Source organism: Bubalus kerabau, chromosome 10, assembly GCF_029407905.1.
Source record: "Bubalus kerabau isolate K-KA32 ecotype Philippines breed swamp buffalo chromosome 10, PCC_UOA_SB_1v2, whole genome shotgun sequence".
NCBI lineage: Eukaryota > Metazoa > Chordata > Mammalia > Artiodactyla > Bovidae > Bubalus > Bubalus kerabau.
The window spans coordinates 58725101-58740508 of NC_073633.1; the positions used below are offsets into that span (position 1 = coordinate 58725101).

General features: G+C 37.2%; 1 protein-coding gene across 1 annotated transcript in view; it reads left to right on the forward strand.

Annotated features, from left to right (window-relative positions):
- The window catches only part of ZNF280D (zinc finger protein 280D), a 158888-nt gene extending 144975 nt beyond the window's left edge, over positions 1 to 13913 (forward strand). Inside the window, exon 21 of the mRNA XM_055537854.1 lies at positions 13716 to 13913. Coding sequence (XP_055393829.1) covers positions 13716 to 13898 — 183 coding nt within the window. The 3' untranslated portion in view covers positions 13899 to 13913. The remainder of the gene's footprint in view (positions 1 to 13715) is intronic.
- Positions 13914 to 15408: the final 1495 nt, after the last annotated feature.

Sequence of the window (15408 nt, forward strand, 5' to 3'; positions counted from 1 at the left end):
GAATGTTTATGGCAAAGGAGTTTACTGAATTTAGGGCTTAGAAATAATTAAAAGAGAAGTTAAAGATTTAAGGAATGTTGTAGAGTTAGCAAAATTTACTATAGCTTACAGAAGTTAGGAATTTTTAGAGACACTATAGCTAGAAGCCTTTTTAAGAGATAGTGAGCTCAGGATGTTAGGGGCAAACAGGATTTAGGAAGATAAGTAGTAAACTGAGAAATGTAGCATGAGTTACAATGTAATCATAAGTTAACTATAGGACACATTAGAGGAGGTAGATAATAGATGATAAGGCTGATTCCCAGAGAATCACTGAAGCAGGACCTCTGTTTGAAGAGCAACAATGATTTATGGAGATAATAAATCTGGGAGAGGGGGAACTGAAAATGTCAAACCTCTGGCCTAATGTTTTTGTAAAAGTATAAAAGAGAATCTTAAACTTGAAATAAACAGTCCAAAAGAAAACTGAGAGGCTGCCTCATCGCCGACACCGTCCATCTCTTCAGGTTGAATCCCTGGCTGCTGGAGCTGGACTCCGGCACTATATGCTAATTAACTGACTTTTTTGCCATCCATTTCTACTGAATGAGATTTTTTAAAATATAGTTATATTTTTTGTATAAAATTCTCATCTGGCTGTTCTTAATATCTTTTGTTTCTTTGCTGAGACTTTGTGTCTGTCAACTTAAAAAAAATATTTACAATCTAAAAGTTGAGAGCTGTATTTTACTAGGTAGAAATTTTTAGGACTTAAAGCCTGGGAGGCAGCATCTCACACAACCCTGAGAGAACTGCTCCAAGGAGGCAAGGGGGGAGCTAGAATATATAGGAGCTTTGCAATAAATGGCAGGTAGGCAGGAATATCAAAAGACTGTGGTTAATTAAAGAAAACCAGGTATCCCACATTAAGGAATTAAAAATACCTTTCTTTGTATGGGTAGATGCAAGAGTCTGGGCTCACTGACATCATTCCTTTGATGTGTATCTCACCTATCAGGGACAATATCCTGTGTTTTCGCATCCTGAGCTTCCTTAGGGCTCACTGTTAGAAGTGGCTGCTGTCTGATGGATGCCTGATGGCAGGTATATTTTTCTTTCCTGAGTTTCCTCAGAGCTCACCAACTCATGTTGGAGGGCTACAACCGCTGATGACTGTGACATCCTTTGTTTAATGATTTGGCAGAAAATACTCCATTTCTCATATCTTTCCACTCATATTAGGAAGGTTTGCCCTTACTTCCTGGAATACTTTTTAATAGCTTCTTTAGTGCTGTGTCAGATAACTGAAACACCTGCGTCAAATCAGCTTTGGTAATAAAATATATAAGAACACAGATATATTGTATAGCACTGAGAAATACAGCCATTGTTTTATAATGTTAAATGGAGTATAATCTACAAAAATATTTAGTCACTATGTTGTACACTTGGAACCAATATAATCAATTATACTTCAGTTTAGAAAATCAGCATTGGTATGTGTTGATTGTGTTTTTCTCATATGAGTTCAGATCTGTCTGGTTTTTCATTTGCTGTAATTCTAAATGGTACACAGGATATTTTGAATATTATGTTATGAGACTCGGGGTTTGTTTAAATCCTACGGAGAATGTTGATATTTTTGTTTCAGCAGGCAGTGAACCTAGTTGGGTTCAGGCTGCAAGGCCCAACTAGCCATCTTTGAGTTTTAGTTTCAAGGTCAGTTCCATTTTCAAAGCCTTTAGGTTATATTCAAATCTGTCTCACATGTATGTTGATCACTAGCCAATCTGAGTCCTGGGCATTGGTCTCTCTTAGTTCAGTTCTCAGTCTTTGGTATGTTGTTTATGATCAGAGCCATAGGTGCATTCCTCAGAAGTGATACCAGGAATATTGTAGCTAATTGTCAAATGTTTCTTATTATGTAATTGTCAAAAACTTTGCTTCTTAAATATTCTCCTCCGTACTCCGAATTTCATGGGCCTCCCTTTTGATCCTGGGTTTTTTTTTTTTTAAGTTCTTGCTGTCACACTCTTACCATAACTGCCCTTAGGTCCAGAGTTAGGTGGAAGGAAGTCCATGAGAGCTAAAAAAAGCAATGGGAATCACCTCACCCTCTTGAGACTTTAACTCCTCTGATAGGAAAGTGTTCCTTCCTCAATTTCGGGTGCTTATGTGGTCCTGCAGCTACCAGGAGACCCCTATCTTGCTCTTTGAGAGTGATCTGGAAGCTTTCTCTAGAACTTCTTTTGGACCACACCAGTGCCTCATTTCAGGCTGCTTTAAATCCAGGCTGAAGGATACCAGAAGGAGAAAAATAGTTTACTCACCCCTGATTAGGTGATACTTTGAATTCTGTCCTCCAATCTACCTACTACTATTCACATTTCAGAGTTTTCAAAAGCTGTTACATGCATTCTGTCCAGGTTTTATAGCTGCCTTCAGTGGGAAAGTCAGAATGAAGTGTGTTTATTCCATCTTACCAAGAATTAGAATCCTTATCATAATTTTATAATTAGAAATGTTAATAGTAAGGGATACTGTTTATTCCTTAAAAAACAAATAACACAAATCAAGCAAATTTATAATGTAGCACTTACAATACTAGGCCAAAGTTTTCTTAAAACTTTCTATGATATTTAAGGAAAATTTCAGGTAGAAACCAATGTTAAAATTTTACCAAACCAAGAGCAAGTGAGAGATGCCTTCTTTGTCAAAGAGGCTTCTTAGTTACAGATCACAGAGAAGCTACTCTGATTTAAAATGAAAAACAGCTTACAAAACAAGTATTATAAGACAAAAATGACCAAATAAGAAATGAAAGCAGGACCATAAATACTGACCTAAAAAAAAAAAAAAAACAGTACTAGGAGAAGACTCTCTAAGAGTCCCTTGGACAGCAAGGAGATCAAACCAGTCAATCCTAAAGGAAATAAACCCCGAATATTCATTAGAAGGACTGATGCTGAAGCTCCAATACTTTGGCCACCTGATGCAAAGAGCCAACTCTTTGGAAAAGACCCTGATGCTGGGAAAGATTGAAGGCAGAAGGAGAAGGGGGTGACAGAGGATGAGATGGTTAGATGATATCACCAATGATGACATACTCAACATCAGAGTTGAGTGCTTGCAACAGAGATCATACATAGCACTCTGATTTGAAACGATGCAGTTATAGCTGAACAGTGTTTCAAGTGTCATGTGTACCTCCAAAGTACAATGTTTTATTTTACTTTTATTACCAGTGCATCCTCACTCTGTCGAAAACAGGTTAGGCAGGTGAAAGTGGATTCTAAATGTTACATTTTTTAAGGCAGACTGGAGTGTGAAATATTTTGTTGTCAAATTAGATGGCAAATCATTGTGTTTATTATGCATTAGCATTATAATTGTCCTATAATAGACCCTTGATTTATGACAAAGATGCTATTCCAGATCAGAGGAGAAAGCCCCATCAGAATGAAAAAAAATATGAAACTGACTTTACCTCACATTATACATGAAAACATTTCAAGGTGGATTATAATCCAAGTGTGAAAGACCAAATGATGAAACTTTGAGAGATAATACAGAAGAATGACTTCATGTCTTTGTGGTCTGGAAAGTTTTCTTGCTTGAACAGAATACAAAAATGGAAGGTTGATAAATTTGATTACGTTGTACTTAAGATCTTCTCCTTATAAAAGATAACACACAGAGAATAAGGCAAGCCAAAAATCTTTAGAATTTAAGTGACCAATCTTATGACACTCAAGAGTTCAATTAAGTGATCCTTGTAGATATCAAGTACCATTAAAAACATTAGCAGTTACAGAGCTCTAAGTTTGCAGAAAAGAGGGCTAACAATCTTACATTTCTAGTCACAAAAATGTATACTAAATTTGTAATACATATAAAAGTTAATTTCTCAAATTAGCAATATATAACTTGATACTTATTAACACTGTTAAGCAGTACTTTGAAAAGCACACACAGATGGTGTTAGAACTAATGTGTTCAAACATTTTACAATAGTACAAATATATTTTCTTTCATTCATATTACACCAGCCACAACATTTGTAGAGCACTAGTTATGTCAAACACAAGTGAGTGACTAACATACACAAACACACACACACACACACACACAGTTATGTGACATACAGAATTAAACCTGACTAACGTGAAAAGAGGGCTGCCCAGTGGCACAACTGGTAAAGAACCCACCTGCCAATGCAAGAGATGTGAGTCACAGGTTCGATCCCTGGGTTGGGAAAAGCACCTGGAGAAAGCCATGGCAGGCCACTGCAGTATTCTTGCCTGGAGAATCCCATGGACAGAGGAGCCTCGTGGGCCACAGTCCATAGGGTCGCAGAGAGTCAAGACACAAATAAAGCAACTTAGCATCACAGAAAGTGAAAAGAAAACACATTACAATGCAATTATCTATATGGTTTTCATTTAGAGTCCTGGATTTACTGAGATAATCATTAGACTAGTAAATAAACCTCAACAAAACCAGCACACTATTTGATGTTAGTAGATGTGTTAGTTTTATTGTAGCTGGTGGGCAAAGACAATTTGATGAAACTCTTGGAGGATGACGTATTTCACAGCAAAATATTTTTGCATCTTTTGTTTCATCTGGTAAGTATAGGAACCATTAGGAATTTAAATGTGGTCAGTTTGGTCAATTAAAAGCAATGAATAAAAAAATTTAAGGTCATTATTTTGAAGTTTGGGTAGAATCCAATAGACAAATGTTAATGAGACTCAAGTGATTCTATGATGTTCATATATAACTACTAAAGAATCATTTCAGAGTAGAGCATTACTCATCAAAATTCCCTTCATGTGTGACCTACTTCTTTATCCTAAAAAGAAGCTTTCAAATCATTCTTCAGCAGAAAGTATATGGGGAATTCACTACCATTCATCTCAGTTTTGCTGTGGACTTAAAATTTGGCTGTGGCACTTAGAAAAATATCTTTTAAAAAATGGCTGAAGACGGCACTCTCCTTTTAAGGACATTTATATTTCCTCACACTTCTATTTCAAGTTATGAAAGGGGAAAAAAACCTACAATCAAGAATACTCTACCCAGCAAGGTTATTATTTAGATTTGAAGGAGAGATTAAAAGTATAAAAGACAAGCAAAAGTTAAAACAGTTCAACTTGATGAAGTCAGCTATCCAAGAAGTGTTAAAGGGTCTTCTCTAAGCAAAAGGAAAAAGTCACAACTAGAAATATGAAAATTATGAAAGGAAAATTCCTGTTGGTAAGGCAAATATGCAGTAAAGTTAGTAAATCAACCACTTACACAGCCAGTAGAAAGGTTAAAAGACAAAAGTAGTAAAATGAAAATGGTAGGAGAAAATGTTTTATTTTCATTCTTTTACATGTAGCTGTTCAGTTTCCCCAGCACTACTTACTGAAGAGACTGTCTTTCCCCCATTGTATACTTTTACCTCCATTGTTGAAGATTCAGTTCAGTTCAGTTCAGTTAAGTTGCTCAGTCGTGTCTGACTCTTTGCAACCCCATGAATCGCAGCACGCCAGGCCTCCCTGTCCATCACCTACTCCCGGAGTTCACTCAGACTCACGTCCATCGAATCAGTGATGCCATCTAGCCATCTCATCCTGTCGTTCCCTTCTCCTCCTGCCCCCAATCCCTCCCAGCATCAGAGTCTTTTCCAATGAGTCAACTCTTCGCATGAGGTGGCCAAAGGACTGGAGTTTCAGCTTTAGCATCATTCCTTCCAAAGAACACCCAGGGCTGATCTCCTTTAGAATGGACTGGTTGGATCTCCTTGCAGTCCAAGCGACTCTCAAGAGTCTTCTCCAACACCACAGTTCAAAAGCATTAATTCTTTGGTGCTCAGCCTTCTTCATAGTCCAACTCTCACATCCATACATGACCACATGTTGAAGATTGATTGACCATAAATATGTGGATTTCTTTCTGGGCTTTCTATTCTGTTCTATGGAACTATGTGTCTGTTTTTGTGGCGACACAGTCTGAAGTCAGGGAAGGTGATTTTGCCAGCTCTTTTTTTTACCTCAAGATTGTTTGGCTATTGGGGGTCTTTTGTGTTTCCATACAAATACTTAAAGTTATTTGTTCTAGTTCTGTGAAAAATGCCCTTGGTATTTTGATAGGGATTACACTGAAGATTGCCTCGGGTAGTATTGTCATTTTTAACAGTATTAATGCTTCTAATCCACAAACACAGTATATATCTCCATCTGTTTAAATCATCTTCAATTTATTTCATAAGTGTTTTATAGCTTCCTAAGTACAAATCCTAGGTTTACTGCTAGATAGTTTATTCTTTTTTTTTTTTTTTTTTTTTTAAAGGTTAAGGAATTTTATTTTTTACAAATTAAGACTATGTCGATTTCATATATTTCTGAATCAAAAACACCTTTGTCTTCACAGTATGAGTTAGAGAATGCAGCCTGAGCTGAAAACCAAGGAACTAGAAAAGAAAGTGATAACTACAGTGATTGCTGTATTAAAAACCTGTTAGGCATTTTTTTTTTTAAGTATTTTTTTATATCTTGTCATTCTTGGCACTGTTTCTAAAGAAAAACTCCTTTAATCCCAAGCAAAAAAGCACAAGAGGTGGAGTTCGGCTTCGGATGTAACTCAGATTCTTTTTGATGTGATGTTAATTAGGATCGTTTCCTTAATTTCTCTTTCTGATAGTTTGTTGTTAGTGTATAGACATAAAACAGATTTTTGTATATTAATTTTGCATCCTGCAACATCACCAAATTCTCTGATGAGCTGTATTATATTTTTGGTGGCGTCTCCAGGATTTTCTATGTATAGTAACATGTCATCTGCAAACAATAACAGTTTTAGGTCTTCCTGTCTAATTTGGATTCCTTTTCCTTTCTTTATTCCTTCCTTCCTATCTCCCTCTTTCCCTCCCTTTCTTTCTTTCTTATTCCTGTGGCTAGGACTTCCAATACTTTGTTGAATTAAAGTGGCAAGAGTGGGCATCCTTGTCTTAATCCTGATCTTGCTTTCAACTTTTCACCACTGAGTTTGACGCTTGCTATAAGCTTGTCATGTATGACCTTTACTATGTTGAGGTATGTTCCCTCTATGCCCACTTTCTGGAGAATTTATATCTTAAATGGATATTGAATTTTGTCAAATGCTTTTTCAGCATCTATTGAGACAGTCATATTTTTTTTTTCCACAACCACGTGTCATAGTTTCTATTGAAACAATTTTTCTCTGTGCAGTCATCCCCATTTCTATTAAAGAGAGCCATAGAAAGACTAATTTGTTTGCAAATTAAGTCTAGTTTCAACAAATGTGGTTATTCACACAAGTGCAGCTAGAAAAATGATTGACAACATGAGCTCTTTGCTGCTTTGCTGAAACCTTTCATAAGGAGTCTCAGATTGAATTTTAGAAGCTTCTTCAGGGCAAGAAACCAAGATTTAACCATCAGACTTTACCTAGAATACCTGTAAATTTGGGTAAATTCCTCTCTTCTCAAAGTGCCCAAAATATCTTCTGATTCCTGTAACTGCCAGGAAGTAGCCTTCCTTACTCACCTGATAAGACTGCTGGGAACCCTGTAGTCAAGGTAACAGACCAATTTTTCCAAGGGTCTTTATTGGCTCCATGAAGTCAACCTTAGTTCCTTAAGCGATCTGGTCATATCAGAGTCTGTATATATATATATGCTGCTGCTGCTAAGTCGCTTCAGTCGTGTTCAACTCTGTGCCACCCCATAGACAGCAGCCCACCAGGCTCTGCCATCCCTGGGATTCTCCAGGCAAGAACACTGGAGTGGGTTGCCATTTCCTTCTCCATTGTGTGAAAATGAAAAGTGAAAGTGAAGTCGCTCAGTCGCGTCTGACTCACAGCAACCCCATGGACTGCAGCCTACCAGGCTCCTCCATCCCTGGGATTTTCTAGGCAAAAGTACTGGAGTGGCTTGCCATTGCCTTCTCCGGTGACAGTCATATTTTTTTTCAGTTTATTAACATGGTATATCATATTGATTGGTCTTTGAAAATACTGAAGAATCCTTGCATCCCTGGGATAATTCCCACTTGATCATGTTGTATGAACCATTCAGTGTATTGTTGGATTTGGTTTGCTGATTTTTTGTTAAGGATTTTTGCATCTATGTTCATCAGTGATATTGTCCCATAATTTTCTTTTTTTGTAATATCTTTGGTTTTGGTATCAGTGCAATGCTGGCCTTATAGAATGAGTTTAGGAGTGTTCCTTCTTCCCTCTGCAATTTTTGTTAATACTTTGAAAAGGATACATGTTAACTCTTCTCCAAGTGTTTATTAGAACTCAACTGTGAAGCCATTATTCATGGACTTTTGTTAGGAGTTGTTCTATTATAGATTCAGTATTATTACTGGTAGTTGATCTGTTCATATTATCTATTTCTTTTTGGCTCTTGAGAGGTTGTACATTGGGAGATGGTACATTTCTAGGAATTTGTCCATTTCTTCTAGGTTTTCTCTTTTATTGGCATATAGCTATTTGTAGTGGTTTCATATGTGGCTTTGTATTTCTGCTGTGTTGGTTGTAACTTCTTTTTCATTCCTGATTTTATTGACTTAAGCCCTCTTATTTATTTATTTATTTTTTTACTTGATGAGTCTGGCTAAAGATTGATCAATTTTGTTTCTCTTTCCAAAGAACCAGATCTTAGTTTTATTGACCTTTTCTTTGTTTTTGGTCTCAACTTCGTTTACTCTCCTCTTGAGTCCTTCTAGTGTATTTTTTTTTTTATTTCAGTTATTGTATTCTTTATCTCTGTTTGGTTGTTCTTTATATTTTTAAACTCTGTTAAAAACTAATTTCTGACTCTGTGGGTCCATTCTTCTCCTGAGTTCTTTGATCATCTTAATAATCACTACCCTGAACTCTTTCTTATGTAGATTGCCTATCTCCACTTCATTTACTTCTTCTTCTGGGGTTTTATCTTGTTCCTTCATTTGGAACATGTTGTTCTCTCTTCCCAGTGCAAGACCCCTGGGTTGAGGAGCCTAACATGTGGTTTGTACCTTTTACTCCTTTGAGATAACTCTCTGCAACTATGATTATTATCCCATTTGTGAGTTACCCACCCAGGGGTATGGGATTTGATTTGATTTGATTATATTGTATTCACCCTTCCTGTCTATTTTGTTGTGGTTCCTTCCTTATATCTTTATCTGTAAATCTTCTCTGGTAGGTTCCAATCTTTTTCATAAATTGTTATTATGCAGTAGTTGTGATTTTAGTGTGCCTGGGAAATGAGGTGAGCTCAGGGTTTTTCTATTCCACCAACTTAGCCAATCCTCCATCAATTTGTATTCTATCTCTATAGATTTCTCTATTCTGGGTATTTAATATACATATAATCATGCAATATGCAGTCTTTTGTATCTGGGTTCTTTGACTTTTCATAATATTTTTGAATTTCATTCATGTCATAGCTTGTATCAGTGTTTTTCTCCTTTTTATCACTGAATAATATTCTATAGTATGTATATATAATAATTTGTTTATCCCTTCATTTGTTGATGGGCATTTGGGTTATTTTCACCTTTCCTCTATTGTGAATAGTGCTGCTATGAATGTGCATGTACATATGCTTGTTGAAGAAAGTATTTTCATTTCTTTCAGGTACACACCTAGGAGTGGAACTGTGGAACCACATGGTAATTCTATTTTTAACCTTTTGGGGAAACCACAAAACTGTTTTCCACAGTGACTGGACCATTTTACTTTACTGCCAATAATGTGCAAAAATTTCCAATTTCTCCACATCCTCACCAGCACTTGTTATGTTCCATTGCTGTTCTTTTTGTTCTTGTTTTTATTGTTATTATTGCCATCCTGGATGGCATGTGAAGTGGTACTTCATTATAGTTTTTATTTGCATTTTCTTAATAGTTAAAGATATTGAGCATTTTCATGTCCTTCTTGGCCATTTGTATATCTTCTTTGGAGAAATGTCTGTACAAGTACTTTGCCATTTAAAATATTGGAGTGTTTTTCTCTTGTTGTTGTTGTTGAGTTGTAAGAGGATTTTTTTTTTTTAGCTAAGAATCCATTGTGATATCCAAGATTATGAAGACTTACTATATTTTCTTCTAAGAGGTTTAGTTTTAGCTCCTATACTGATCTTTTATGAATTAATTTTTGTATATAGTGTGAGGTAAGGGTATAATTTCATTCCTTTTTTTTTTTTGCATGTGATATCAAGTTGTCCTAGCATCATTTATTGAAGAGACTTTTCCCCCATTGAATAGTCTTGACTCTCTTGTCAAAGATTAACCCGTCAATAACACCAAAGACACAGGCAACAAAAAACAAAATAGACAAACAGAACTATATCAAAATTTTAATATTCTGTTCATCAAAAATACTGCAAACACAGTAAAAGACACCCCACCAATGAGAGAAAATGTTTTCAAATCATATATCTGATAAAAGATACATATCAACAGTATATAAAGAACTCCTACCACCGTATGACCCAGAAATCCCACTCCTAGGCAAATACCCTGAAGGAAACCAGGGTGGAAAAAGACACACGTAACCCATTGTTCATTGCAGCATTATTTACAATAGCTAGAACATGGAAGCAACCTAGATCTCCATCGACAGATGAATGGATAAAGAAGTTGTAGTACATATACACAATACTCAGCCATAAAAAGGAATGCATTTGAGTCAGTTCTGATGAGGTGGATGAACCTAGAGCCTGTTATACAGAGTGAAGTGAGTCATAAGGAGAAAGATAAATATTGTATTCTAACACACATACGGACTATAGAAAAGTGGTACTGAAGAATTTATATACAGGGCAGCACTGGAGAAACTGACATTGAGAATAGACTTATGGACATGGGGAGAGGAGAGGAGAGGGTGAGATGTATGGAGAGAGTAACATGGAAACTTACATTCAGTTCAGTTCAGTTCAGTTCAGTCACTCAATCGTGTCCGACTCTTTGCGACCCCATGAATTGCAGCACACCAGGCCTGCCTGTCCATCACCAACTCCCAGAGTTCAAACTCATGTCCATTGAGGCAGTGATGCCATCCAGCCATCTCATCCTCTGTCATCCTCTTCTCCTCCTGCCCCCAATCCCTCCCAGCATCAGACTCTTTTCCAATGAGTCAACTCTTCTCATGAAGTGGCCAAAGTATTGGAGTTTCAGCTTTAGCATCAGTCCTTCCATAGAACACCCAGGACTGATCTCCTTTAGGATGGACTGGTTGGATCTCCTTGCAGTCCAAGAGACTCTCAAGAGTCTTCTCCAACACCACAGTTCAAAAGCATCAATTCTTCGGTGCTCAGCTTTCTTCACAGTCCAACTCTCACATCCATACATGACCACTGGAAAAACCATAGCCTTGACTAGACGGACCTTTGTTGGCAAAGTAATGTCTCTGCTTTTCAATATGCTATCTAGGTTGGTCATAACTTTCCTTCCAAGGAGTAAGCTTACATTACCATATGTAAAATAGATAGCCAACAGGAATTTGCTGTATGCCTCAGGAAACTCAAACAGGGGCTCTTTTTCAACCTAGAGGGGTGGGGTGGGGAGGGAGATGGGACTGAGCTTTAAAAGGGAGGGAATATATGTATGCCTATGGCTGATTCATGTTGAGGTTTGATAGAAAACAACAAAATTCTGTAAAGCAATTATCCTTCAATAAAAAAATAAATAAAAACTTTTACAACTGAACAACAAAAAACAACCCACTTAAAAATGGGCAAAAGAATAGACATTTCTCCAAAGAAGATACTAAATTATCAAGAAGCACATGAAAACATGCTTCACGTCACTAAAATGCTGGCTTAAAACTCAGCATTAAAAAAAAAAAAGAAGAATCATGGCATCTGGTCCCATCACTTCATGGCAAATAGAAGGGGGGAAAGTGGAAGCAGTGACAGATTTTATTTTCTTGGTGTCCAAAATCGCTGCTCATGGTAACAGCAGCCATGAAATTAAAAGATGCTTGCTCCTTGGAAGGAAAGGTATGACAAACCTAGATAGCATATTAAAAAGCAAAGATATCACTTTGCCGACCAAGATCCGTATAGTTAAAGCTATGGTTTTTCCAGTAGTCATGTATACATGTGAGAGTTGGACCATAAAGAAGGTTGAGCACCAAAGAATTTATGCTTTGGAATTGTGGTGCTAATGAAGATTCTTGAGAGTCCCTTAGTCTGCAAGGAGATCCAACTAGTCAATTCTAAAGAAAATAATCCCAGAATATTCAATGGAAGGACTGATGCTGAAGCTCCAATACTTTGCCCACCTGGTGCAAAGAGCTGACTCATTGGAAAAGATCCTGATGCTGGAAAAGATTGAAAGCAAAAGGATAAGGGGGCAGCAGAGGATGAGATGGTTATAAAGGATCACCAACTCAATGGACATGAATCTGAGCAAACTCCAGGAGATAGTGAAAAACAAGGAAGCCTGGCATGCTGCAGTCCATGGGATTGCAAAGAGTCGGACATGACTTAGCAACTGAACAACAACTCAAACTCACGATAGGATAGCACCTGAAATCCATTGGGATATCTGCTGCCCAAAAAACAGAACATAGCAAGTGTTGACAAAGTTGTGGAGAAATTGAAGCACTTGTGGACTCTTGGTGGGAATGTAAAATGGTACAACCACTATGAGAAATAGTTTAGTGCTTCCTTAAAAAATTAAAAATAGAATTGCCATATGATCCTGCAGTTCTACATCTGAATCTATACCCAAAATATTTAAAGGCAGGATCTTGAAGAGATAGATGTATTCCCAAGTTCATAACAGCATTATTTACAATACCCAAAGGGTGGAAGCAACCCAAGTGTCCACTGTTAAGGGAATGGATGAGGAAAATATGATATACACATTCAGTGGAATATTACTCTAAAAAGGAATGAAGCTCTGGCACATGCTACAACATGGATGAACCTTGAGGACATTATGGTAAGAGAAATAATGTGATTACAAAAAGACAAACATTATATGATTCCACCTATATAAGATACTTAGAGTGGGGCTTCCCTGGCAGCTCACGGTAAAGAATATGCCTCCAGTGCAAGAGACTTGGGTTGGGTCCCTGGGATGGGAGGATCCCCTAGTGGAGGGCATGGCAATCCACTCCAGTATTCTTGCCTGGAGAATCCTATGGACAGAGGAGCCTGGAGGACTACAGTCCCTGGGGTCACAAGGAGTCAGACATGACTGAAGTGACTGAACACAAACACAAGGTACTTAGAGTAGTCAAAATAAAAAAACTGAAAGTAGAATGGCTGTTGCCAGAGAGTAGAGGGAAGGGATAATGAGGAGTTATCATTTACTGGGTATAAAGTTTCAATTTTGCAAGATGAAAAGTATTTTGGAGATTGATTACTCAATAAAGTGAACATATATAACACTACTGGACTACATACGCTTAAAGATGGTAAATTTTGTAATGTATGTGTGCATGCATGCTAAACTGCTTCAGTAGTATCTGACTCTTTGAGACCACATGGACTGTAGCCCACCAGGCTCCTCTGTCCATGGGATTCTCTGGGCAAGAATACTGGAATGTGTTGTCATGCCTTCCTCCAGGGGATCTTCTTGACCCAGAGATCGAACCCTCATCTCTTTACATCTCCTGCACTGGCAGGCAGGTTCTTTACCACTAACGTCACCTGGGAAGCCCTTGTAATGTATGTCTTGTCTTAGTCACTCAGTCGTGTCCAACTCTTTGCGACCCCACAGGTTGTAGCCTGCCAGGCTTCTCTGTCCATGGAATTCTCCAGGCAAGAATACTGGAGTGGACTGTCATTCCCTTCTCCAGAGGATCTTCCTGACCTAGGGATCAAATCCTGGTTTCCTGCATTGCCGGGAGATTCTTTACCGGTTGAACTACAGGGAAGTCCTGTAATGTATACATTATCATAATTTTTAAAAACTCTATACAATAGCTGTCTTTTGAGAGGTAGGATGGGGTTTTGGTGAGGAAGAGCCATAGCCATTTGTCGTCATTTTACCCATTTTCTACAATGTTAATGGAATTTTGGGAGTTACACAAAATTGTAAATTTAAAGTGTTGTATAGATATTTGTTTTTTGATTTTTTGGAGGGAGATAATATTCAAGTACCAATGTGGGAAGGATAGGGTGAAATCAGGAAAACCTGATGGCAATAGAAAGCTATGGGGAACAGTTATTATAGTCAAATTTAATCAAACTCATGGGGTTGGACTCCAGCCTCTAAGAATATTTGCAAATTAGCTTCAATAATTTATAGGAAATCTTTCTCACTTTTCCAGTGTCTCTAAGATTGAGAAATACAGCAATAACTCAATTCAAACAACTGACATCTTGGTATCCTCACATTATTGTGATTCTCAAGAGCTTTCAGTTTACCTGGACTCACTGTACCTCTCAGTTTATTTTCTATCCAGTATTGGAACTGGACATGGATTATTTTCTTTCTCCCATTTTAGGTCAACCTCGGCCTTATACTATTACATAGCATTATCCAACTTACAGATTTAGACACGTGAAGTCCAAAGTACATTCTACCTGGAGAAGAGGAAAAGTGGTAGAAAACTGGAAGAGAGATGGAGGGAATGAGCATCCATTGAGTACATCTCTAAAGCTGTACTGTTGATTTTAAAAAGGTTATATCATTTAATATTTGTGAAAACCCTATGAGGTATATATTGCCATTTTCTGTTGTATAAGTTAATAAAAAGAGACTTGGAGAGCTTCGATAACATTCCCAAAGTTAACTCAAACAATAAGAAAATTGAATTTAAATTTAGAGTTCAGGTGGTCTAAGTCTGTTCAGAGGTTGTTTTCTGACCTTCCAGGGGTGGTTAGCCCTGAGCTTAGCTTAATTTTAACCAGAATATTGTCAGAAATTGACTTTTGATTAAGATAAGAATGTATCACTAGATTTACTAATTTCTTCATGCACGTTTTTCCAGTTGCTGTGACAAAGATGCTTTACCAAGTGGAGAACTGATCCACACTTTGCCAACAGGAAACAGGATTCACACTCTACAGTTGCTTCTAGTGCCTAACTATACTATGAGAGGATAAACAGATTCAAATTCTGTATTTTGAAATTTAGAGCTGTAGGATAAAACATCACAAATTCAGTGCTGATTATGTTTAGATGTTAAGTCTATTCTTGCTGCCAAATGACAAAACAAAATAGTGATGATCATTGAATTTGCACCAAGGCACTCTTTGTGCTTACTTATTCATGAATGCTACACTGATTTTTTTTCCCAACTCATAAAAGGTTTATAAGAATACAAGGGGGAACATACTGAAAAGTTTTTAAATATTTAGTAATCAAATGGCAAGTTTTCAAATTATGCAAGAAAATTAAAGCCATCTTTCTTGTTCAATGCAACAAACCTGCATTAGAATTTTGAAGTAGTTCGTTGCTTAAAGAG